Below are 27,412 nucleotides of genomic sequence, written 5' to 3'. Positions count from 1 at the left end.
ATAGAAGGGAGAGGAGGGACATGATGGAAACCTTTACATATGTTACAGGAAGAGAGATGGAAGAGGGGACATGATGGAAACCTTTATATATTTTGCAAGAGGAGGGAAGGAAGAGGGGGGACATCATGGAAACCTTTATATATGTTACAGGAGGATAGAAGGGAGAGGAGGACATGATGGAAACCTTTATATTACAGGAGGAGAGAAGGGAGAGGGGACATGATGGAAACCTTTATATATGTTACAGGAGGAGAGAAGGGAGAGGAGGACATGATGGAAACCTTTATATTACAGGAGGAGAGAAGGGAGAGGGGACATGATGGAAACCTTTATATATGTTACAGGAGGATAGAAGGGAGAGGAGAGACATGATGGAAACCTGTACATATGCTACCGGAAGAGAGATGGAAGAGGAGGGACATGATGGAAACCTTTATATATTTTGCAAGAGGAGGGAATGAAGAGGGGGGACATGATGAAAAACCTTTATATATGTTACAGGTGGAGAGATGGAAGAGGGGACATGATGGAAACCTATATATGTTTTACAAGAGAGAAGGAAGAGGGGAGACATGATGGAAACCTTTATATATGTTACAGGAGGAGAGAAGGGGGACATGATGGAAACCTTTATATATGTTACAGGAGGAGAGAAGGGAGAGGAGGACATGATGGAAACCTTTATATATGTTACAGGAGGAGAGAAGAGAGAGGAGGACATGATGGAAACCTTTATATATGTTACAGGAGGAGAGAAGGGAAAGTGCTGACATGATAGAAACCTTTATATATGTTGCAGGAGGAGAGAAGGGAGAGAGGAGACATGATGGAAACCTTTATATATGTTACAGGAGGAGAGAAGGGAGAGGAGAGACATGATGAAAACCTTTATATATGTTAAATGAGGGGAGAAGGGAGAGGGGAGACATGATGAAAACCTTTATATATGTTACAGAATGTAGAGGAGGACATGATGGAAACCTTTATATATGTTACAGGAGGAGAGAAGGGAGAGAGGAGACATGATGGAAACCTTTATATATGTTACAGGAGGAGAGATGTAAGAGGAGGGACATGATGGAAAACTTTTAAACATGTTAAAGATATAAATAAGAGTAAGGAAGGAAGTGTTTTTATTAGTAAGCTAAACACTAGAACTGAGATTAGTTGCAGATAAAATAATAAGCAAGGAAATAATTTTTTTTTCATTGAAATTGTAGTAGATGCTTAGAACAATTTTCAAGAAGATATGGTTGGAAAATCAACAAGAAATCCAAGCATGCCTAGGATAAACATAGATCTATCCTGAGAGAAAAATGAAAAGGAAGTAATATAAGGGAGACTAGATGGACTATGTGGTCCTCTTCTGCCATCAATTTTCTATGTGTGTGCGTATGTGTGTTTATATATGAAAAATTGGTCTTTTACACTTGTGATAATCCATTGATCATATAGGGTGGTAAAGTGTACAGGGTGTCTAAAAAAAGTGTAAAGACCGGTTAGCAGCTTATAAATCACTAACCCATTGCAGAGATAATTCAAAATTGGTGAAAAGGAAAACTGACTTAGTTGCCTGTAGAAACCAATCAGATTTTACCTCTTGAAAATGAAAACAGAGACCTGATTAGTTGCTATGGGCAACTAAGTTAGTTGTCTTTGGCACCACTTTCAATTTATCGCCCTCACTTAATTTTCACTCCTTTTCAGGCTTAACCAATTAGAAATAATGTATGAAGCTAGACTAAGCTTTGAGCAATGGAAATTTATCTTAAAGTGCACTGAAAGTTTGAAAACTAGTTTAAGTGCAATGACCGTTTCGGATGGAGTTTAAACAAGTCCCTCTATACCACATACCATCACTCGAATTACAGATAATTTGAAGCAGATGGAACTCTTCAGAATGCCTAGAAATAATATTACAGAAGACCATGGACATCGATGAGCCCCAAAAAACAAGAAAGGTTGATGGAAAAGTATCTCCAAAGTCCAATAAAATCTGTGTGGCAAGCAGGTTTCAAAATCAAGTGTCTATTGCATTTTGAAGCACTGTCACTGGAACGAGTACATTTTAAGAATAGTCTATGAAGATGAACCTGACTGGAAAATGGAGTTTTGCGAATGGCACTTGAGCAAGATGTGCAAAGAATTAACTGCCCCAATTGCACCTACTAGGGACCTGAAAGTCTACATATTATGGATGAACATCATGTTCAGTTACTAGGAGTTACAGTGTGGTGTGGCTTATCAATGAAGGGATTCATTGGACCTTTCTTTTTGGATGCTATTGTGACTATTGCCATTTACTTGAATTTTCTGCATCAATCATGCTGTATATTCAATAGGACTTCGAGGATGAAGAGTTTTATTTCCATCAGGATGGAGCACGCCCACACTACCATCATAATGTAAGGACTTACCTTGATGACAATCTGCCAAACAGATGGATGGGACAAAGAAGTTCACTAGAATACCCCAACCCCCAGTGTTTACAAGACCTCATGCCACTAGATTTTTTTTTAATGGGAATACTTAAGAGATAACGTTTACGGCAAAAAAGCAGCAGTAGTCAACAGATTGAGGGCAGCCATTGAACGGGAAAGTGAGCAACTACCAAATGAAATGGTTTCTGATTAGGGATGAGCGAACGTGTCCGTTACGGACACATCCGCACCCGGACACCGGCTTTGCCGAACACTGCAGTGTTCGCGCGTAAGTGTCCGGGTGCCGCCGGGGGGCGGGGAGATGCGCGGCGGCGCGGGCGGCAGTAGCGGGGAACAGGGGGGAGCCCTCTCTCTCTCCCTCTCCCCCCCACTCCCCGCCGCACCCCCCCGCGCTGCCACGGCGGCCCCCGAACTTTTTCGCCCGAACACTGAAGTGTTCGCAAAGTTCGGTGTTCGGGCGAAAAAGGGGCGGAGCCGAACGTGTTCGCTCATCTCTATTTCTGATGTTTGCCATTCCTTTGCTTCATGTTATCTTCAGAACCTGAACCAGAATGATCATCAGTTGACAAAAAGAATTAATCATTTCTGTATGAATGAATGAACTGTATGTTAATAAACACCGAATTTATAATCATTCAAAGTGAGTATACATTTTTTTCGGACAACCTGTATTATGCAATTTATTTTGTTAGGTTTTAATGGCTGTGCTGTGTCATGGACCATTTTGGTAAATTGAACCATTCGTCCTCACAAATCTTACACTTGTGATTTTAATGACTTATTATTTTGACCATTATGCATTATTAGAATCCCCAATGAGATGTATTATTTATTTTCTTGTCTCTCTTGTCTATTGCCAGGAGAGTCCCTCAGCCTCACCGATGATTTATTGTCTGGTTTGGGTACGGCTTGCATAGCAGCTGGGAGAAGCCATGGCGGGACTTCAGACAACAATCTTTACTCTGTCATTTTCAAGTGCTTGGAAGCAGACAGTATTTACAAGTAAGCTGAGACCAATTATAAAAAGAAATCAATAGGCTAAATATATTGTTGAGAACAGCTGTGCACACTGTACCATAGATGTTGGGAAGAGCCAAGCTGCCTTGATAAACAGGATATTTTCTAGCTTAGGTTTGTATGTATTATGTTTATTTAGGGTGAACCTTTTTAAAGCATTTGTCCCATAGGAAAGTCACATTGGATATGTAGTTGTGTTTAACTCTTCTCCTGTAAGACTGTCCTAGTGGGTAAAAGCCAATTTATGAGTGGCAGGCATGGGTATGCATGTTGCCGTGACTTTCAGATAAGTTTCTCTCCAGTGGCCATTTGTGAGAAGCAGTAGTCTGAGCTGCCTGATGCCTGTAATTACACATCAACACGGTCTAAGTGTAAGAAATATTATTGTCATTATTAGTATTTAATTATAATAATACTGAACAACAATAATACCCCCACGTGGGCCCTAAGAGACAGTTGGCAAAGAAAGCACCAACCAGCAAAAGGGTAAAGGAAATTAGGAAATTATATTATACAAAGAATCCATTGGATAGTATAAAATTGATATCTAATATGAAAAATCAACTTTTTTTTATAAATTATATTTTTTTATTAAGTGTTTTCAAGAAAGTATGAACAAAATTTGCCGTGTATATAATTATTTTAAAAATACGCGCTTAAGTCTATTAAAGTGAACAGATTACAGCAAAGAACAAAAACAAGAAAAAACAATAAACTAGATCATTGCAAAACTACCTGTATGATATGATATGGTAAAAAAAATAAGAAATTATAATCTGTATATGTAAGGAGAATATAATGAATTGAAGATATTCAATATGGTGACAAATGGAAATTAGAGAATGAGGCTATTATATTTGCAAGACAACAAAATATCCCATTTGTTATGAAATACTGAGCTATTATTTAGAGTTGAAGCAATCATGGATTCATACCAGCAATTATGATTTATTCCCGCTATAATTTCTGTTAGGGAAGGAATTTCATCAGACTTCCAATACTTAGCTATTTTTGCTTTAGCTACTGTGCTGAGTAGAAAATGTTCCAGCTTGTAACGCTAATAGAACCCAAGGAGCATTGAATATCATTGGAAAGCCACATATAAAGGAAGGCGGTCTCCCTATTCTTTTCAATAAAGCTAAGATTGGTGTATATTTCCACCAAATATGATATAAAGTGCCTCTGTCTCTGGACATCTCCAGCACTTTTCTGAAATATCATAAAAAAGAGCCAGTTTTAAGGGGTAAGTACCATTGATAAGGTAATTTCCTGTCTATTTTTAAAGGACTCGAACATTTCGATATTGAGTTAACTGTTGAATGAGCTAGCCTCCCGTTGTCGAAGTCACACTCCCATTTAGCTTTGTAGGCTATGATATCATTTGAGTAAGGCTCTAAAAGTAGTTTGTTAAAGAAAGAAATACCTCCTTTCTCTGATGGATTGGACAGTAACCACCTTTGTAATGGAGATGAGGACAATGAAGGAAATTAATGAAGAGAATTCAATGCATGAATTGTAAAAGTTATGCTTGCTTAATGAGAAATTTTGGTTAAATCGTAAAAGGATACTATATAGTCATCTCTTCATAGATCGGAAATCAATTTTAAACTTTAGTTTTCCAGTTAGGTAAATTTAAGTGGCACATGTAGGCTTCTAATATACTAGTATCATACTTTTTACAAATGTTTCAAAAAAGATTTATTTTGACGATTATGCAGCACCACAAATCCATGATTGTGCTTAAAGTAGGGTGTTTAGATTCAAAATACTTGCCAAGCAATGAAGCCAAGTGGGACTAACTCAGTGAAAAACCACAGCTTAGATTGATCTTTTTGCCAAAGAGAGCAAAACAGATCTAAAATAGTTGTGTGATAATATTGTGCAATAGAAGGACAGCTCACAGCCCCATCACGTACTGTTCTGAATAAAATTGCCACCTTTACCCTCTATGATGGTACATTGCCTAGGGTGGACACCAGGAGGGATAAGAGCAGGCTTTTATGAGGAAATCTCCAGCAAAAATGGGATTTCTGTCTCTAATTAATCAGCCAACACCTAGGTAGGTGTGGCTGCAGAGCAGAAATTCCCCTTTGTTCCTGATTTCAGTATCCCTGAGAGTTCCCTGGGAGAGGGCCCTGAGAGGTCCAGTGGAGACCAAAATGTTGATCTGGTGTAGAACTCCTGCTGCCTGGGAGAGCCATGAGTATGACAAAGGTAGATGGTCCCTAGACCAACACCCTGATTGAGTAAAAGTTGATGGACTTTACTATATGTTTGATGCACTATGCCTGTATTGTAGACAGTGTGAGGTCCATGGTATATAGTGGCCAGATGGCCAGGGAATTGCACAGGCTCGTGTACATTGTGACAAATGACAACTGTGCAAAGACTATGCTATGAGTTTTGTTGATGGACCATGATAAAGAACAGCTTTGTTAAGTTTTGTACCAAACTTCTGGTCTGGATGTGCTTTGGTGTGCAACTATCCATCTGGTGGAGGATAGATGACAATCCAATGAGCTAACTACCCCCAAGTTGTCACACCTCGGTTTGGATTTTTTTTAGAAATAAAGAGCATAATAATTGTTTGGAGTTGTTTTTAAATATGCAACAGGTAGGTATATAGGATAATTTTTAAAAATAAAATGCAATTACAGGACTAATTAACATTTTATCTGTGTCAATTCTGCCCAAACAAAATTATCATTGAGTATTATATTAGGATAGATTATTCTTTTTTTTCTATAGGGGTCAAAAATTCACTTCAAACTATTTTTCCACTGGGTGTGCAATTTTAATTTCCAAATATGGGAGTTAGTTTGTTACCCATTTATATATGAATTTAGATTTTAATGAGTTTATTACATTAGTGGTTAATCCTAAAATTTAGATCAATGACTTGGATATATTAATTTTGTAGTAGGAAATACTGCTGAAAATAGAAAGCATCCTGGACATTTCTGGTAGCATAGTTAATGGAGATGAGCACATCATTATAATATCTTCGGCAAAGAGGCCTATGCAATAATTCTGGAAACCAAATTGAATTCCTTTAAATTCTGTAGAGTATCTAATTTTCTCAGATAATGGTTCCATAATCAAAGTAAAAATCATGGGGAAAAGCAGACATTCCTGTTGGGTTCCATTAGTCAAGCAAAATAAAGGGGAAATAAATGTGAGGTTATAAACCTAAGTTGACTTGCTTTTATACAATGCTAAAATAGCTCTAAACCAAATCTGCGGAGAACTCCCTCAAAGTAACCCCAGTGAGCCCTAAATCCCCTTTCTGCATCCAAAGAGAGAAGCAGAGAAGGCACCAAACTCACAGTCACATAATGAACTATGTTGATCAATCTTTTAGTGTGTTTTTTTATAAATCCCACTTTGGCCATTTTTGACCAGTACAGGAAGGTAGTTACAGTAATTAGTCTGTTGGTTATTATTAGAGATGAGCGAGCACCAAAATGCTCGGGTGCTCGTTACTCGAGTCAAACTTTCAGTGATGCTCGAGAGTTCGTTTCGAGTAACGAACCCCATTGAAGTCAATGGGCGACTCGAGCATTTTTGTATATCGCCGATGCTCGCTAAGGTTTTCATTTGTGAAAACCTGGGAAATTCAAGAAAGTGATGGGAACGACACAGAAACGGATAGGGCAGGCGAGGGGCTACATGTTGGGCTGCATCTCAAGTTCCCAGGTCCGACTATTAAGCCACAATAGTGGCAAGAGTGAGACCCCCCCCCCCGCACTGTCAGCATAAAGATCGTTCTCCTCTGCCACAGCTGTAACAGCTGTGGCAGAGAAGAACGATGTTAGCCCATTGAATTCAATGGAGCAGGCAATACAGCTGGCTCCATTGAAAGCAATGGGCTGCCGGCGATCGCGGGATGAATTGTCGGGAAGGGGTTAACTATATAAGCCCTTCCCTGCAATTCATCCAGAAATGTGTAAAAATAAAATATATATATATACTCACCTGGTCCCGGCAGACCGAGTTCAGCGCGGCCAGCGGCAGTCCTCCTGAACTGCTCTGAACAGCTGTGAGTAGTATTCAGCAGCCGGGGATTTAAAATCCCCGCCTGCTGAATGAGCTGCCTCTAATTGGTCACAGCCTGACCAATCAGAGGCAGATTCCACTCACACACCCATTCATGAATTTATGAATGGGTGAGTGACTGCTGCCTCTCATCTGATTGGTCCCGCTGAGCCAATCAGAGGCAGCAGTCACACACCCATTCATAAATTCATGAATGGGTGTGTGAGTGGAATCTGCCTCTGATTGGTCAGGCTGTGACCAATTAGAGGCAACTCATTCAGCAGGCAGGGATTTTAAATCCCCGGCTGCTGAATACTACTCACAGCTGTTCAGAGCAGTTCAGGAGGACTGCCGCTGGCCACGCTGAACTCGGTCTGCCGGGACCAGGTGAGTATATATATATATATTTTTTTTTACACATTTCTGGATGAATTGCACGGAAGGGCTTATATATTTAAGCCCTTCCCGACAATTCATCCCGCGCTCGCCGGCAGGCCATTGCTTTCAATGGAGCTGGCTGTATTGCGGGCTCCATTGAATTCAATGGTCAGTGCTCGTTTAATCGAGACGAGTACTGCGTGGTGCTCGTCTCGAGTAACGAGCATCTCGAGCACCCTAATACTCGAACGAGCATCAAGCTCGGACGAGTATGCTCGCTCATCTCTAGTTATTATTTTGGAATATATTTTAAGATCATTATTTAATAAAGAAATTGGACTAAAATTTTCAGGCCTACCAAGGGACTTACGCGGTTTAGGTAATATTATTATAGCTTGAAGCATCTCCGAAGGGAAGTGCCCGCCATCAATGACATTGTTAAATACTAGTTCCAGTTGTGGAATAATAATATGTGATTATCCCACAAATTTGTTAAATACTTGTTCCTGGTTGTGGGATAATAATAAACAAAATTTATTTAGAATATTCATTTGTCAGTCCCGGGGGATTTGTTGAATTTAACCCCTTGAGTGGCACGCCCGGAAATTTTCCGGGACGAGCTCCACTGCTCATAGTGACATAGCCCGGAAGATTTCCGGGCTATGTATCACTATGGGAGCTGCAGAGCACAATGCCACAAGCTGTGACAGTGTGCTCTGCCTGCACAGACCCACAGAGAACAAAGCAAGGGCTTTGAAAAACCAGCAGAAGATATTGCCGATATGTCGGCAATCGCCTGCTTTGTTTACAGGTTGCCATAGAGACCATCGGCTTGTCAGAAGCAAGCCGATGGTCTCTGTGGTAGGGAGAGCTTGGTGCTTGGCTGTGAGAGGACACCTAGGTACCTGCTCTTATAGCAGAGATCAGAGAAAACCTCCGATCTCTGCTGTGTTAACCCCTTACATGCTGCAGTCTATGTGACTGCAGCATGTAAAGGGCTGTCACTGCAGCATGTAAAGGGCTTTCACCATCGGACCCCCGGAATGTGATCAGGGGTCCTGATGGGTGCCTGTGGAAGTCCCCTAAAGGGACAAAAAAAAATTAAAAAAATTAAAAAAAAGTAAAAAAATTATAAAAACACTTATCTCCCTTTACTTTGTAAAAAAAATCAAAAATACAATCTCACATGTGGTATCCTTGTGTCGTAATGACCCAGAGAAGGAAGTTAATGCATTATTTAACCCCTTAATGACATGGCCCCTTTTTTTCTTTTTTCCCCATTTGTTTTTTTCCTCCCCCCTGTTTAAAAAATCACAACTTGTCCCGCAAAAAACAAGGCCTTTTATGGCCATGTCAATGGAAAAATGAAAAAGTTATGGCTCTTGAGACGCAACTGCAAAATTAGTTGAAATTCAATGTTTAGACCATTTTAAAAAACCTGCCCTGGTGGGCACGACAGGGTGGTGGGAAACCCGCCACTCAAGGGGTTAAGTTGGTTAATGACCTTTTTTATGTCGTCTTGTGTTATGAAAGAGTTGAGATCCCCAATTTGGATTCCTCAAGTTTGGGTAGATATAAACTCCTAAGAACATTTTCAATTTCTAATTTGGAGGGATGATCATTAGTAGGATCTTTTACATTCTATAGACTTATCTAATATCCAGCTAGTGTGTCAGCTATTCCCTGTATATATAGGGGATCTTCACTCTTGCAGTTCTATTTTTAAATTTATTAGCTAACATCTTCCCCGCTTTGTTATCTTGCCAATAGTATAACATTTTAGTTCTTCTGAGGGCAAGTTCATATTTATAATGTAGCAACTGGTGTAATTGATAGCTGAATGTTTTATGTTCAGAAATAGTTTGTGAGGAAACATTTAACTTATTGGAATCCTCTAAGTGTTTGATTCTATGTAACAGGCTTTGAGTTTTAGTCTGGCGATCTTTTATAATCGTAGAAGATAATTTAATAAAGCAACTTTTAGATAAACGTCATATGCACACCAATTATTCAAGATAAGTGGATCACACAGCCTATTCGAAAGAAAGAATTCCTTCAATTCCTCTTTGACCTGTTTACTAGTTATCTTATTATTTAAGAGTGAACTATTGAGTCTCCATGGGGATGTTGGGGTATTATTGAATTGTTTATTGATAATAGATGTAGGAGCATGTTAGGACCATGTTATTGTATTGATTGAAACATTGGTAATGTTTTGAAGGGTCCATTTATCTACGAGTATGAAATCTATTCTAGAGTATACCTTATGCATATTAGAGAAAAAAGTGTAGACTCTCAGACACATGTAGAGTCCTTCATGCATCCTAAGGATCCTCTTTAAATAAAATATTATAAATATCTGAATTTTTTTCATTAAGCTTATAATAGATCTTATCCAACTAGGGATTTAATATCTTCTTAAAGCCTCCATATAATGTAAGCGATCCATGGCTTTCTCTTGTGATCAAACTAATCACATGCTTCGGAAAACTACACTGGAGCTTATTTGGTGTGTAAAGTAAGAATGTAATCAATTTTTGATTATAAAGAACAGAATTTAAAAGAATATATCTATTCTGGTGGTCAAAAATAGTTTTTTCATGCAGAAATCCTAAGTCATCTTTGATGGCAGTCATCACGCCCAGTGTTTTTTATATTTGTTTGGTGTACAATAGATATAAGTAAAGTTTTTATGTTTCATTTTTTTCTGGGAGTCTTTTGCCAAAAGGGGTGTTTCTTGAACACAAAAAAACAATACAATATAAGATTTTATTTACTGCCAAAGCCAGGTTCTTTTAAAAGGGCTGTTCAGCCCCTTGCATTTAGAGTGGACGTTCTGAAAGCCATTTTTGTGGTACAAAATATCTAATAAAAGTAAGCCCCCAAATTCCCCTTCTAAAACACTTGAGTCTTTTAGTTGTTTAAGATATCTGAAGAACCTTTTTCTTTTTTAAAGACATGCAGGTGATATTGAAGAAGAACCTCTTAAACAATAGAAAAATAATAGACTTACATTTATTTTAAGTACCTCAAAGCTCTGAAGTGAAATCATAAACAGATATCATCGTTCACAATATAGGGTTTATTACTAGAGATGAGCGAGTATACTCGCTAAGGCACATTACTCGAGTGAGTAGTGCCTTAGCCGAGTATCTCCCCGCTCGTCTCTAAAGTATCAAGGGCCGGCGCGGGTGACAGGTGAGTTGCGGCAGGGAGCGGTAGGGGGGGGGAGAGGGAGGGAGAGATCTCCACTCCGTTCCTCCCCGCTCTCCCCCGCCGCTGCCCGCCGGGCCCCGAATCTTTAGAGACGAGTGGGGAGATACTTGGCTAAGGCACTACTTGCTCGAGTAATGTGCCTTAGCGAGTATACTCGCTCATCTCTACTTATTACCCAACAGAGTAGTATAATACGGATCTCCAATACATTCTGTCTTTAGGAGCTAGAAGTTAGTCATGTGTGTCTTTGGAATATTTTCGAGATTCCACATTCTTCCATGGTGCTGAAAGAGATGGTGCTTTGTGTTTTGGTGAAGAATCTGGGGTTACCAAGGTGGAATTAGGGAGCCAATTTTTGAGCAATTTCATTGCTTCCATCGGTGAACTGAGGACATATGAAGTGTTGTTTCTAGATATGACATGCTTTACTGGAAACCCCCACTTACGAGAAATTACATTTTCTCATAGGAATTTTGTGGATGATGAAAATCCCCTTCTGTGTTTTAAGGTTGTTGTGGAAAGTTCAGAGAACATACTAATATTGGAAAAATGATCTGGAACATTCATAGAATTGGATGCTGCTTTGAAGATTTCTTCTTTGATGTGAAAAAAATGAATTCTTGCCAATACATCTTTTGGAACTGATTGTGGTAGATGTTTGGGTTTAGGAATTCTATGTATTCTATCTATAACTAATTCATGGCGGTCAGTATCAGGTAACAAGATAGAAATATAGTCAATGATAAAATCTCTTGAGTTTGTAACACAGATTCCAAAATACCACGAAATCTTATATTGTTTTGGTGAGATCAATCTTCCAGATTCGCAAGTTTGAGTTTGACTGTGACCATACTTTTATCTAATTCGTTTTAGGCATCTACCAAAGTATTGTGTGCATGTGCAAATTCATCCATTTTGGTTTCGAAGTGTGATGTTTTGGCACCTCTATCTTTCAAATTTTTAGAAATAGAATTCAGTGCACTTTAAAAGTCTTTTTGTATTGGTTCTCTCAGTTCTAGTAGTGGGATCTCATCGTTTGCTCAGTGATAGCATTACCTTTTAGTCGTATAGATGTGGCATTGCTGTCAGCATTGTTCGATAGAGATGGAGGTATAGACATATTAATTGGGTTGAGAATCACAATTATAAGAAGGCTGATCTATGTGTTGATTGATACCAGGCATGTAGTCAGTTTCTTCTCCTTTGTACTTGGGAGAATTTTTAGATGGTGTGTTATTTGCACTTTCTGTACTATTTGTTATGGGATTAGAGCCACTTTGAGAAGTTCCCGCAGGGGAATAAAAAGTGGTTAATTTTATTCGCTTGATTTTGTTTTCGCCTTTACCATATTTTTTCAGCTAGATAGGATTCAGTATCCAGTTATGTTGTAGTAAGGGAATTACGAAGAAATGCATGTTTGTTCAGGTAATAATACTACTGGTTTCTCTGTTGCTTTAAGTGTTAACGTTGTTAACGGAGTAGGATATGTGGCCTGTACCCACAGCCATTTCATCTCTTCAAAGGTTACATAAACAACTTGCACAGGATTAGCCTATTTTAGCTTGCATTATTACGTCTCTATCTTCAATGGATTACAGGGTTAAGAGGCTTTGAAGAAAATGGAGGTATATCAGATATGCTCTCAATACCTTCAAAGTGATCTGTTTTCTCCATCTAGATATCACCGGTTAGTCCGCATTCCTAGGCCAGGAAAATCATCCCTAAAATATGTAAAAAATAAATATATATATATATATATACTCGCCTCTCTGCAGCTGCCGGGGCTCAGGCGCGTCTAGCCGGGTCTTCTCCTGAACTGCTATGAAGAGCTTTCAGCAAGTGGGGATTTAAAATCCTGAGTGCTGCCTCTTAGTGGTCACAGTGCTCAGCAAATCAGAGGCAGCTCTTTAAGCAGGCAGGGATTTTAAATCCCCGCCTGCTGAAAGTTCTTCATAGCAGTGCAGGAGAAGACCTGGCTAGACACGCCTGAGCACCGGCAACTACAGAGAGGTTTTTTTTTTTTTACACATTTTAGGGATTAAAAAACGGATATGTGACCGCTCCCATTGCAAAGCATTGGGTCTATATAGATGCGGATCACAAACGTACCTGCAAATTGTGCGAAAAAATGCCCGTGTGACTAAGCCCGTATACTGTATTTTAACAAGCTGTCTATTAAAAACGGGCCACAGGCACATCCCCAATAGACAAACAATCATGGTAGCCCTGGTGACTAGAGATGAGCGAGCGTACTCGGCCACGCCCGTTTTTCGCCCGAGCACCGCGATTTTCGAGTACTTCTGTACTCGAGCGAAAAGATTTGGGGGGCGCCGTGGGTGAGTGGAAGGTTGCAGTGGGGAGTTGGGGGGAGAGGGAGAAAGAGAGGGCTCCCCCCTGTTCCCCGCTGCTACCCCCCGCACCGCCACGCCTCCCTCCACCCCCCGGCGCCCCCTGAATCTTTTCACCTGAGTACTGAAGTACTTGAAAATCGCGGTGCTCGATCGAGTAATTACTCGAAATGAGTACGTTCGCTCATCTCTACTGGTGACCTTTAAGAAGGTCTCAGGCTGGTATGACACCCAGATGGGATTAAAGTCACAGAACGGCTGTTAGGGATATTTAAATCCTAATCAAATAGGACATTTAAATGCTGCTGTCAAAAGTAACAGCACCATTTAAAGGGTTAAAATATGCAATCAGAGTTATCGAAAAACAGCCAATACTCACAGTGTATGGAATGGGTTCGCCTCCTGAGCCCACTATATACACAGCATGTGCTGTGGACAGCTATACACATCCTACCTGCACGAGGTATGTGCAGTTAGGACGTATATATAGCCACATGTTTGACATGAAGGGGTTAATAAACATGTGTCTTATGGTAATCAAACCATAAAAAAAAATCAACTTTTTAAACGTAGCATTTGCCAATCTTTTCAGTAAACATTATGCTTACAAAGCACATCTCTGACGGAATGTCAGTGTATTACATGGACCCCCCATGGTTTTAATTGGAACTGAGTAATGATTTATTTTCCCAGAAGTGGTACTGCGGGGGAATTAAACGCCAATGCAGGGTTCTCGCTAGAAATTAAAACAGATTACTGGAGGTCACGGTAGAAGAATACCCCACTGGAGGATACTCCTCTGACTACACATATTATTATTCACAGAGTCTCTCCTTCTATGACCAAGCTTAATTGTTTCTTATCAATTTATTCCTTACGCCAATGTTATTTTTCCTGAGAGCAAGATGAAGTGGAAACTATCTGAATTTCTTAAAAGTTTGCAAAGCAATAAATGTTTTAACATAAAAATTCAAAACCCGGTGGTCCAGGGGAGCCAGTCGTATGTTTAAGAGCTGTCATTTTCACAGTAGGGATTGGCAACTGATTTTAGCCAAACCAAAGATACTTGGCGTTGCAAGGCAGGGAAAGCAATCAACAACTCTCCGCCAAAGCATAACTCCAGCCAATATCTCCGGAATGCTTCTTTGATGTAGAGATAGGAGCAGGGGGTTCCCTCATGGATGTTAAAAAAAGTTCTACAATGTTAATTCACTGCAGAGCATAATCTTTCCTCAGCACTATCCTTTAGATGCCTGCCATGTAGCCTCGTTAAAATTGAGCAATTTCAAATTAACTTAGCTATTAATTTACAATCACATTAACTTCTCTTTTCTTCCATGTAGTTCGAAATAATCCTATAAAATCTAAGTCATATCTTCGGACCAAAATAAATCTTCATAACATTTAGTGCCAGCTGATTTTAGGAACATGTAATATGTCTTTAGGTGACACGCTATCCATATTTTAGATATAGCGCCAGTAATTGTTGCTTAGCATGATAACCATTTTCATTTAAGTTTTGCTAATTGAAAAATGCAGATTTTTCTAAATTGCATATTTCTACCAGTTAAAATGTTATAGTGGCATTCACTGGTAAATGCTAAAAGCTGGGACTGAAATGTTCTAAATTAGTATTTAGACAAATGAGTATTCCTTAAGGCCATGCCTAATGTGTAAAGTCGATACCAACTGTTATTTTTGTAAACCTCACACTTAAAGTGTATTGTTCCTCCAGTGATCCACTTAAAAAACCTCTTAGAATTTGCACCTAAATGTATAAATTAACATTACTACTATAGAATTATAAAAAAGGGTTTTTTTTAGTTTTATTCATGTGTAGGCTGCATACCTAATTTATTTAAATACAGAGTAAGGATTTAGGATCCTTTTGAACTGGATCACTGTCAGCTGTCGACTTAAATGGCCGACAGTCGTCCTAACGATTGTGGCACAGAGAAGTGATAATTGTTCAGTAAATGGAAGTTGATCAGGGCAGAGATCATTTCTGGCCACCGCCATTCACAGTGAACAGGCACTTGTTCATAAATGGATGATTGCTTGTGTAACCCTGGTTGGGGGGGTTCGACTAATAATCCTCCCCTACAGGCCTTATCCCACTTGTATGGGAGATGAAGACCTGGCACCTTTGCTGAGTAGAAGAATGGGTGTATAAATGAGTTGTTCTCTGTGCCTCCACTCAGGACAGAGCCTTTCCTGAGAATTACCTATGCATAAAGGTCCATTTACACGTGACGAGTGTCGGGCAAATGATGCCAGACACTCGTCCCTGTGTGTCTGTGCTTCCGTGCTGGGAGCTAGCAGAGCTGGCTCGCTCATGGAGCGGCCAGCAGGGGAGCGGGGCAGTGCAGGAGAGTTCTGTCCTCTCGTTCCCCCGCCCCCTTTTCATTGACCTAACACAGCGGTCGTTTACTACTGAACAGTCGCTATTTAAACTGAACGATCGGTGATCAGCTCATCGTTTATGCAGCATAAATGATGGACGATGAGCGTATCACTCATCATTCAATTTAAACAGCGGATGTTCAGTAGTGAACAGCCGCTGTGTTATGTAAATGGAGAGGGGCGGGGAAGCGAGAGGAAAGAAATCTCCTGCCCTGCCCCTCCCCCCTGCTGGCCGCTCTGTGACCGAGCCAGCCCTACTTGCTCCCATGTGACAGCACAGGAGAGCGGACACACAGGGACGAGTGTCGGGCATCGTTTGCCTGAAAGTCGTTCCATGCAAATGGGTTCTTACCATGAGCAACCAATTCTATGTTATACATCAATAATTATACTGAGATAACAATAAAGATCATCACAGTAACTTTATAAAATTACACGTACAGTAATGACTTTTAATTATCTGCATTTCCTCCAGGAGTTGTTTGCTCTGCTGAGCGTGTGTTTATGCGAATGGAACGTATTTTGAGCAATCAAACGATGGTTTTTATGTCGGCTAAAAACGAGCGCTAAACAACCATTGAACAAGTAGTGCATGACTGCCCGCATTTACATGTAACGATTATCGATCACTTTCTGCCATTTGAATGCATTTTGAGCAATAATCGTTGCATGTAAAAGGGCCTTAACATGACAGACAATGATAACAACATTCTGTTAGTAAATTAGAGTCCTTTTAGATGAGCCGATTCTCATTTGAACAAGAAAATGAACAAGTGACATCACTACTAACTCGTTCCTACTCATGCAGCCTGTTTAGACAGGCAAATGCATCATCGGCTTGTTCAAACCAGAATCATTCAGAATCGTCCAGCCCCTATATAAGCGAATACAGGGACTGAACGATTGCTGGTTAAACTAAATGATAAGCAAACGAGCCTATCATGATTCTTATGTCTGCAGAAACTGAATGACAAGCAAGAGGTGAACGATTCTCATTGGTCGTTTAGTCGTTGGCTCGTGTTTAAACTGAAAGATTATTATTGTTCACTTTTGCCCGTTTTAATGTTTTTTTGAATGATATCACTCTGTCTAAATGCAACATTAGAAAGGAGAGCTTGTTTGAGCTTTGAATGAAAAGTCTCCACAATTATATTGCTGCCGTCATGACAACTGTGCTATATTATATGGAATTATACAGTGGCCAGAAAAATGTTAAATCAATATTACTTCTAACATTCTCTCAACGAGCTTCATGAGGTAACCACCTGAATGCTTTTCCAGTAGTCCCTATGGAGTTCTCATATATACTGAGAACTTGCTTGTTTTTCCTTTACTCTCAAGTCCAACTTGAGTATTGGTCAGGTGACTGTGAAACTCCATCACTCTCCATCCTATGAGCCGGAATGTGTGCTTTTGGGCCATTTTGATATTGTAATGAAATTGACTGGCCAAATAAGTGCACCCCAGAGGTGTATATTGTTTTAAAATAATTATTTAAGATTAGAGATGAGCGAGCACCCAAATGCTCGGGGCCTTGTTATTCGAGTTGAGCTTTTCGTAAAATTCGAGAGCTCTACAAGAGTAAGGAACCCCATTGACTACAATGGGAGACTTGAGCATTTTTGTATGTGGGCCGCTGGGTGTCGAGCTTTTTTTGGGGGGGTGGGGGTCGTGTGTTTTTCTCTCTCTCTTTTTCTCTCTCTCTCTCCCTTCCTGCCAAAAAAATTTGCCGTTGATGCACGCGCTGCGTCACGGCAGGGGGGGCCAAAACAGGCACGTCACAGCGGGGAGGAGCCAAAAACTGGGGTGGGGTTGAACACTGCGTGATGCTTCTTCAAGTAACGAGCACCATCAAGTATGCTAATACTCGAACGAGCATTAAGCTCGGCAGAGTACGTTCGCTCAACTCTAATTAAGATCTATAATGAAACTATTTTAACAGTTCAATCCTTGTCCTATTGCATGTACTGTACATGGATCTTTAACTTTTCTTACATGATTATGTGGATGGAAAAGGTTAAGCTTTGATTTAGACATAGATCAACTTGAATGTTTGTTCAAGGGAGGAAAGAAGGGCTGGAGACTGAGCCATCAGATAAGCTCACTAATGGATATCACTATGAAGGGCATTCTGTAGAGATGAGCGAGCATACTCGCTAAGGACAATTGCTGGATCGAGCATTGTCCTTAGCGAGTATCTCCCCGCTTGGGTTCGGCTGCCGGCGCGGGTGACAGGTGAGTTGCAGCAGTCAGCAGGGGGAAGCGGGGGGGGAGAGAGGGAGAGAGAGATCTCCCCTCCGTTCCTCCCCGCTCTCCCCCGCAGCTCCCTGCCCGCCGCCGGCAGCCGAATCTTTGCTCCCGAGCGGGCAGGTACTCGCTAAAGGCAATGCTCGATCGAGCAATTGCCCTTAGCGAGTATGCTCACTGATCACTAATAGTGACACATCAAGGCATCATCTGCTTACTTTTTCTGCATGAAGATATGACCATTGGAACCAAATATACAAACTTTTGACTCATCAGACATAGGCAATTTCTGAGGATGGTGACTCTAATAAGCTCATCCTGTGCAGCACATGTAACTGTTGGTCTGCCTTTCCTCACGAGAGCCCGTTTACTTATTGTGCTTACTGTTTTTTCCATTGCACTTAATGAAACTTTCAACGTTGTACTTCTTCAAGTAATGATGGTCTGTCTTATATTTGTTAAGTTGATATGTTCTTCTCACATTATGAACTACTTTAACTAGAAAATATGGGCTTCCACCACTTATGGCAAGCTGCCTGGCATGACAGAACTAATTGGCATTAGGCATTAAAGAGCAAAGTAATTCCACATATTAACTTTCAAAGTCATATATTTACTATGAATGCTGTTAGTAATCACTGTGGATCAGCATTCTCCATCACTGTGTTCCACTGAAGTACTAAATGTCCTCTGGTTTGATCAAGAATTAACTTACAAGTATAGACTTTATTCTAATTTATCTTTGAATATGAATGCCTAGCCATGAAATGCAGGATCACACTGTGTTTGCCAACCACTCTTTCTTAGTTGCTTTGTGCCCTGGCTCATAGAGGATGTTCCTGAGGAACAATCATGTGCCCAAATAGGGTATATTTAAAAAAAAAAAAAGGATTGTCTTCATGAGACTACTCCTTTAAGAACAAAATCATTAACCCGTTCTCAACCGCCATATTTAAATATTGGCAGTGCGTGGTGTTTTTTAGAGCAGGCTCAGAAACTGAGCCTGCTCCATACATAGCGGGTGTCGACTGTCTTTTGAAGCTGACACCCACCCACAACAATTTTAACCCCTTAAATGCCGCTTTCAATTTTGACAGTGCCATTTCAATGTCCCGATTGGGACTGAATAGCAAATGTGATCAGAGGGTGCCGTCCAGGTGTCATGGCAGCCAGGAGACTTTCAGAAACCCCCCAAAGGATCCTATGATTGTTTGCCTGTTAAGACATTGCGGACATTGCGCCTCCTGAAAACGGTGGGTCTGATTGGGTGAGCGCTGTGACCAATCACAGGCAGCGCTCATCCATTCATTGAATGACAGCTGATCACTGCCTGTGATTGGTCACAGCGCTCAGCCAATTAGAACCAGCGCTTTCAGGAGGCAGGGATTTTTAAATTCCCAGCCAGGAGAAAATGCTTCAGAAGAGTGTTGAGGAGCCAAGGAGAAGACATGTTGCAGCTGGACAGCGGCGGGAAGGTAATGTACTGTGTATATTTTTTTTTATTTTTTCAAGCAGCTAGGGTTTATTTTCTGGGAAGGGTTTATATTTCAAGCCCTTCCCCGAAAATCCATGCAGGGGTTGCCTTCATCCCATTGCTTTCAATGGGGCGGCTGTAGCAACGACCCCATTGAAAGCAACAGGATGGCATCACGGTCCACTGCCACAGCTGTGACAGGGGATTCTTTTGTCCCCGCGGGGATTCCCATCATCACTGAACACTGTGACAGTGCTGTCACAGTGTTCAGTGAAGAGGGGACTCCCCACGCGGATTAACGGAATCCTCCGGGAGTCCCCTCATCCCCTGTCACCTCTGTAACTTTACGTGCAGCACGGACCTTACAGGCACGCATGTCCTATCATTTGCAGGTGTGAATATTTTCTGCCTCTAAAAGACAGATATGTGAAAACTTCATAAGGAACAAATGGTTCTAAAAGACGCAATTTATTTTGCGCACATAGGTGTGCACAAAAAAATTGCTCGTCTGACTACGGCCTTAAAAAACGTATTTTTTTTCTAAAAATACAGTACAATGCCATACTATGGTACTCCATTATACTGAGCAAACGATCACAAGTTCAAGTCCCCTATGGGGTCTAAAAACTAAGAGGTAAAAACAACTAAAATAAAGACTTTTCAATTAATACAAAAAAAAAAATTAGAAGTGAGCAAAAAAACCTTTTTCAGGGTGTCACATAAAAAATTAAAAACATTGTTTCACTTTATTCATAAAAGTCCAGTCTATTAAAATATCACATTACTAAGTCTACATGGTAAACGCTGTCAGAAAAACCTCTGCAATGCCAGTATTGTGGTACTAATAAAAACTACAGTTCACCCCACGAAACATAAGCTCTCATAGAGCTGTATCAATAGTGCTACATAAGAAACTATTTAAACGTGGTATTGTCAACATATTGACTCACAGAATAAAGAGAAATCTCTCTCGCGCGCTACCCCCCGCCACCCCCCCGTTCACCCCCGCCGCCCCCGAGCCTGCTCAGACGAGAGTGCAGTTACTCGAGAAGAGCAATGATTACTTGAGTAACTGCCTTATCCGAGCGTGCTCGCTTATCTCTACTACCAGTCTCTTTTTTCCAAGGTCATAGTTTCTTTCTGCAGATGACATGGTATGAGAAAGAAATGCACAAGGATGCAGCTGCATTTTATCTCTGAGTCGTTGAGACAAGATAGTTCCCACAGCAGCATCGGAGGTGTCCATTTCAAAAATAAAAAGCAATTCAGGATGTGGATGGACCAGGACTGGTGTAGAAGTAAAAAGAGCTTTTCGTTTTTCAAAGGCATCCTGTGCATTCGAAGACCAAATAAAAGCTTTGGCTTTCTTTGTAAATGAACTGATTGGTAATATGATCTTTGAGAAGGCTTTTATAAATCTTCTGTAAAAATTCACAAACACTATAAAGCGTTGAACATCTTTTAAACTTCTCGGAGTAGGCCACTCAACCGCAGCTTTAATTTTACTAGAATCCATCCTCAGACCATCTGGGGAGATGATATATCCAAGAAATTGAATCCTGTTGCTTTCAAACTCACATTTTTCCAGTTTGATATAAAGATGATTCTTTTATTGACGTTCCAAGATTAGCCGGATATGCCTGAGATGTTCCCCAGGCTGTCTGAAATAATGAAAAGGTCATCGAGATACACAACAGCAAATTGATTTAAGAGATTTCGAAACATATCATTAATAGAATGCTGAAAAGTGGCAGGAGCATTGCAAAGGTCAAAAGGCATCACCAGGTACTAAAAAAATTCCATATCTGGTTCTGAAGGCAGTCTTCCACTTATGCCCTGGGCAAATCTGTATAAGATTTTAGGCCCCTTTTAGATCTAGTTTGGTAAAAATCTTGACAGAACTGAGTCTTTTCTGCAATTCCCGATTAAGGGGAAAGTGTAGCGATTTTTTAACAGTAATTTTATTTAGTTCTCTGTAATCAATACATGGCCACAAGGTGGAATATTTTTTCTTCACAAAGAACAATTGAGCCCCAGCTGGGAATGAAGAAAGTTGAATTAAGCCTTTCTTTAAATTTTTATCCAAGTATTCTTTGAGTACTTTTAGTTCTGGTTCAGAAAGATTGTAATTTTGTCCAAAAGGAATGGTTGTTCCAGGAAGCAATTCTATTGTACGGTCATATGGCTAATGAGGGGGTAGGTCAGCTTTTTTCTTACTCCAGACATCACTGAATTGCTGATACTGAGATGACAACTTATCACAATTCTGATTACAAACCTCAGAGACTTGGATATGTTTAAGGATGGGCAAAGTCTTTTGACAATTTTCTTTACAGTAATAGTCCTTGAATCCCAGTCGATAGAAGGATTATGGATAGAAAACCAAGAGATTCCTAGAATAACTGGAAACTTGGGAGAAGAAATAAGATGAAAACTAATAGTTCCATGGTGATCAGGTTCAATACATATTTCAATTTCAATTGTTTCATAAGTTACAGGCCCAGAAGATAAAGGTGATCCATCCACAGTTTCCATATCAATTAGCATGGGTTTAGTCATACTTGAAATGTTTTGTTATCAAGAGAATATTTCAAGTCCAGAAAATTGTATTTTATGGCTCCCAATTATGACCTGTATAGGAATGTCAACTTGAAAGGATTAAAATGTATCTTGTCTTTCTCTTGAATTGCAGATGGAATGGTCTGCATAACAGAATTTGATTGTTTAGAAACATCAGAATTGCTTATGGTCTTAGCACTTGTATGGAGATATTTAGACTGCATGGCATTCCTGATGAAATTATTTTGTGATAGAGGTGTTCAGTTTACATCAAGATTTTGGAAAAGCTTCTGTACTAGGGATTACTATCAACCTGTCTTCCACTTTCCATCTCCAGTCCAATGCCCAGACTGAGAGTCCCAACCAGGTTCTTGAGCAATAGCTCTGCTGTTTCATTTCCCACCTCCAGGATAATTGGGTGGACTACTTATCTACAGCAGAATCGCCTATAACAACTCCAGAAATAGTTCTACATCTCAAAGTTCCTTTTTTGCTAATTTGGGTTTACATGTGGTATTCACTCCTGACCTTCCTGTGAATATTACCACCCCTATTGTTACTCACAGGCTAACTACACTACGGGAAACCCAAAACAGCTAACAAAAAGGCTATGAGAAGCCCAGGAAAATGCCATAGATAGACACCACAAGGTTCCTCCTACCTTCCAGGTGGGTGATAAAGTGTGGCTCTCTACTAAGAACTTAAAATTGCATTTTGCCTCTCCCAAATTGCTGCAAAGGTTTATTGGGCCTTTTTAAATTTCTGCAAAGGTTAGCCAAGTCCCTTTCTGGGAAGAAATCATCCACCTCCTCCACCTGTAAAAGTCCAAGGTCATGAAGAATTTAATGTTTATAGGATTCTGGACTCCAGGATTTGTTGGGGTAATAGAAGTGATACAGACCGGAGCAAAATTCATGGGACCTAGGCTGCTGCGTGCATGTTCTGAGGCTCACAGGGAAGTTCCACAGTAGGTATCTGGAAAAAACAGCCCCTGGGATGTCCAGAGGCCATCGTAGAAAGAGGGGGCTACTGTTGTGACTTGAGTGGCTCTACCTATTGACTATCCAGCACTTTGGATAGCTCCTCTGCTTGACCTTGTCTGTGTTTTCTGCTCCAGATCAAGTTTCCTGTTTGGCTCCACCCCTTTTAGGGATCAAAGCCAGAACCTCTTGTGCTCCAGTCCGCCTTCTCCCTGGTGAGCCATCCAGCCCTTTGTTCCCAGAGCCTTCAATCCAGCCCCTGTTCTACCTCCGTCCTGCTTCTGATTAGGCTAACTATAAAAGCCTTATTCTGCCACTGCATAAGTGCGTGATTATTGTGCCTCACAGCCATAGTCAAGCTCCACTACCAGCCTGCTCCTCTACAAATGAACCAAGACCTCCTGTTACTGACCACTGGCATTCCTCCTAACAACGTCACCTTCCTCCTCCTTTATACTGCGAACCAAGACCTCCTGTTACAAACTTCTGCTCTCCCCTAACTACTTTCTTGATCTACACGGCTATTACACCTGCGGTTCCAACCTAGTCACTGAAACGCTACAACCCAGTTCTCCAAGATTGAACCTCCTATAAAAGCCTGGCTCTTCCACTTCCTCATTGCGTGATTATCTATGCTCTAATCCTGTAGTCGAGCTCCACTACTTGCCTTCTCCTCTGTTCTGAAACTGACATTTCCGTATACCGACCTCTGCCTTTCCCTAAATACGCTACCTGCTCACACTGGTCACCATAAGAGGCTCCAAACCTGCACCTGATCATTATATTGGGTCATCAAACACTTGGTCCATAACAGTAATAAAGGTATTCAGGTCATTGAGGAGGTTACAGTTCTTCTCCACATAAGACGAGGCCCATGCAAGTGCTTAATCTGTCAGAAGATTAATGATAAATAGTTCATTTTCCTGACAAGAAGTGGGTTGCATTTGAAAGTAGATATGGCATTGGTTAAGGAAACCTTGGTATTGGGGACGATCACCACTGAACTTTGCTGGCAGAGGCATGCAGATATCTGAGACTGAATTGTGCAAACCCAGAAGTTGTCTCTGTAAGTTGGCTATATCCTTTTGTTGATCCAGTGCCAAGCTTTGTAAATTAGATATTTTTCTTGGTACGTGGTGCCAAATTCTTGCAGTTCCACAACTTGCTTTCTTACGGTGATCACAATGCCCTCCATTTTTGGGCGTGATTATTCTGTAATGGTCCTGTTTGGGTTTGGAGCCTTAGTATTGCAACCAATGCAGGCAGAGTATGGTCAAGGCAAGCCAGAGATCGGCACATGGGTAGTCTTGGTTGCAGTACAAAGGAGCAGGTAGGTAGTGTAATCAGGAAAGCCAGAAGTCAGTACACGGGTAGTATCAGTCACAATACAGAGGAGCAGGCAGGTGGAGGAGCTTGACTATAGGCCTGGAGCACAATAATCAAGCAAGAAGAAAGTGGAAAGGCCAGACTTTTATTGGGTGTCCAATCTAGAAGAACAGAGTGGAACCAAACAGGAAGCTGGATCAGGAACAGGAACCAAGGTCAGGCTCATGCAGGGGAGTGATCCAAATAAAACAAGTCAAGAAACAGCCAGAAGTCAGCCACAGGAACCAGGCAACAGAACTAAATTACAAGGCATGACTGAAATATGGGAAAGCATAGTCAGAATCAGGAATCAGAAACAGAGTCAGTAATACAGGAACAAATAACTAGGCAAGGATAATACCTTAATCTTCAGTCAGGGAGTTGAGTCCAAAGTCCCCTTAAAATAAGCTACCAGGTTGTTGTCTTCAGAAGTGTTGATCACCATAACAATATGACATTTCCAAGAGAAGATGGAAGAAGAGCAATGGCTGAAAGCAGAAAACTTAGGAGAGCCAGAGAAGGATGCATCCAGTTGCTTAGACTTGCCGCTGGAGCCGAGTTAGGTGAGTAACATTGATACTACTTACATCTGTCTAGTGTTGTTCTTTGTTTCTCAGCCTTAAATAATGCAAGTCTACATTTCAATAGACTAGGCAAGGCAATTTTTTTGTCTAGGAAAAGTTTATTTGTTCCTGTTAGCTTATTGTAAAATATAATAGAAAATAACTTTTATTTCGAAAAAGTTTGCTTTTTTTGGTTAGGACATCGATAATTAATCATATATGATTTTGAATTTCAAATGTTTCAAGGACATACACAGTGAGAAAAGAAATTACTTACAATCATGGGTCAAACAGGGGGGAGCCCTCTCTCTCTCCCTTCCCCCCCCCCCCCCACTCCCTGCTGCAACCCCCCACTCACCCACGGCGCCCCCCGAATCTTTTCACCCGAGTACGGAAGTACTCGAAAATCGCGGCGCTCGGGCGAAAAAGGGGCGTGGCCGAGTAGGTTCGCTCATCTCTATTAATAACCATTTGTTTGTTATCCAAATAATGTGAAAATTCCACTGATTTCCTGGACACATTTTTTTTTTTATTATTATCGTTTTATTAGATGTTTCTGGGCTTCATAATACCTAATGAGCACTTTTGAATTTTAAGTGTTATCGCTATGTTTATTATTCATTTATTGTCTCTTTGCCCTACAGGTTTAGCCTTTTTGCTGTAGATACTCATGGACGGCACTCGGCACAAAGTTTAGTCACTCTGCGCACTGCTTGCTCTTTAGTGGATGACAATAAAGCTGAAGGTAGGCATTAAGCGTATTGTAAAAAAAACAAAGCTTTTATACTCATTTCATTCAACCACTTTAATATGTAGAACTAAGTGGCTTTTAATACTACTTCTGCCTGCATCGGCAAATTAAGTTGATCATATTAGTTCTACATACATTAATTACTGTGCAAAAGTTTTAGGCAGCTTTTGGAAAAAAATCTGCAAAGTAAGAATTGTTAATAGTTTATTTTTTGTCAGTTAATAAAATAAAAAGTGAACGAACAAAAGAGAAATCTAAATCAAATCAATATTTGGTGTGGCCACCCTCTGTCTTTGAAACAGCATCAATTCTTCTAGGTACACTTGTACACTTGGTTTTTGAAGGAACTCGGCAGGGAACTTGTTCCAAGCATCTTGGAGAATTAGCCACAGATCGTCTGTGGATGTAGGCTTGCTCAACTCCTTTCTTTTCATGTAATTCCAGACAGACGTGATAATGTTAACATCAAGGCTCTGTGGGGGCCGTATCGTCACTTCCAGGACTCCTTGTTCTTTTTTATACTTAAGATAGATCTTAATGACATTGGCAGTAAATTTTGGGTTGTTGTCCAGGTACAGAATAAATTTGGAGCCAGACAGATGCCTCCCTGATGGTATTGCATGATGGATAAGTATTAGAGATGAGCGAACGTCCTCGGATAAGCACTACTCGTCCGAGTAATGTGCCTTATCCGAGTACCGCTGTACTCGTGCTGAAAGATTCAGGACGCTCCACTGCTGACAGGTGAGTCGCAGCGGGGAGCGGGGCAGAGCGGGCGGGAGAGAAGGAGAGAAAGATCTCCCCTCCGTTCCTCCCCGCTCTCTCCTGCAGCTCCCCGCTCCGCAGCGCGTCCCGAATCTTTCAGCACGAGTACAGCGGTACTCGGATAAGGCACATTACTCGGACGAGTAGTGCTTATCCGAGTACGTTCGCTCATCTCTAATAAGTATCTGTCTGTATTTTTTAGCACTGAGAACACCATTAATCCTGACCAAATCATCAACTCCATTTTTCTGAAATGCAGCCCTAACCTTGCAAGGAACCTTCACCATGCTCACTGTTACCTAAAGACACTCATTATTGTACCGCTCTCCAGCTTTTTGCCCAGCTCATCGGTTCAGCATCTGTTCTCCTTTTTCTGCATCCCAGTTCCTGTTTTCTTGCATAGTTGTGCTGCTTGGACTTGTTTCTACGCAATTCCTCCATGAAGACCACTTCTGGCCAGACTTCTCAGAACAGTAGATGTGTGTATCTGGTGCCACTGCTTTCTGCCTATTCTGAACTGATGACACTGCTGGATATATTCTGATTTTGAAGGGAAGCATGATGTGTCTTTCACCTGCTGCAGAAAATTCCTTAACCGATCACTACATCTACGGTTCTAAATCATGTGTGCTTCTTCAGGAGTGCTTGAACAGTACATCTTAAAAAACCCAGTCTGCTTTGAAATCTTTGCCTGGGAGAGACCTTACTGATGCAGTATAACTACCTTGTTTCTTGTTGCTGTGCTCAGTCTTGCCATGACATATGACCTGCGACATGAAACTGTCTTCCACCACCTCACCTTCGTGGCAGAATTTGACTGTTCTTCATCCAGTTTTAAGCCTCTTACACAGCTGTTTCTGTTTCAAATAG

At 40.8% G+C, this 27,412-nt stretch overlaps 1 protein-coding gene across 2 annotated transcripts in view; it reads left to right on the top strand.

Moving 5' to 3' along the window:
* Nucleotides 1-27,412, top strand: part of ASTN2 (astrotactin 2) — a 728,537-nt gene that overhangs the window by 677,624 nt on the left and 23,501 nt on the right. For both annotated transcript variants that reach the window (XM_066580842.1, XM_066580841.1), the window contains 2 exons: nucleotides 3,302-3,443; nucleotides 25,671-25,771. In XM_066580842.1, coding sequence (XP_066436939.1) covers nucleotides 3,302-3,443; nucleotides 25,671-25,771 — 243 coding nt within the window. The remainder of the gene's footprint in view (nucleotides 1-3,301; nucleotides 3,444-25,670; nucleotides 25,772-27,412) is intronic.

The sequence above is a fragment of the Eleutherodactylus coqui genome, chromosome 10 (assembly GCF_035609145.1).
Source record: "Eleutherodactylus coqui strain aEleCoq1 chromosome 10, aEleCoq1.hap1, whole genome shotgun sequence".
NCBI classification, from domain to species: Eukaryota; Metazoa; Chordata; class Amphibia; order Anura; family Eleutherodactylidae; genus Eleutherodactylus; species Eleutherodactylus coqui.
This window is presented reverse-complemented; position numbering and strand designations above follow the sequence as displayed.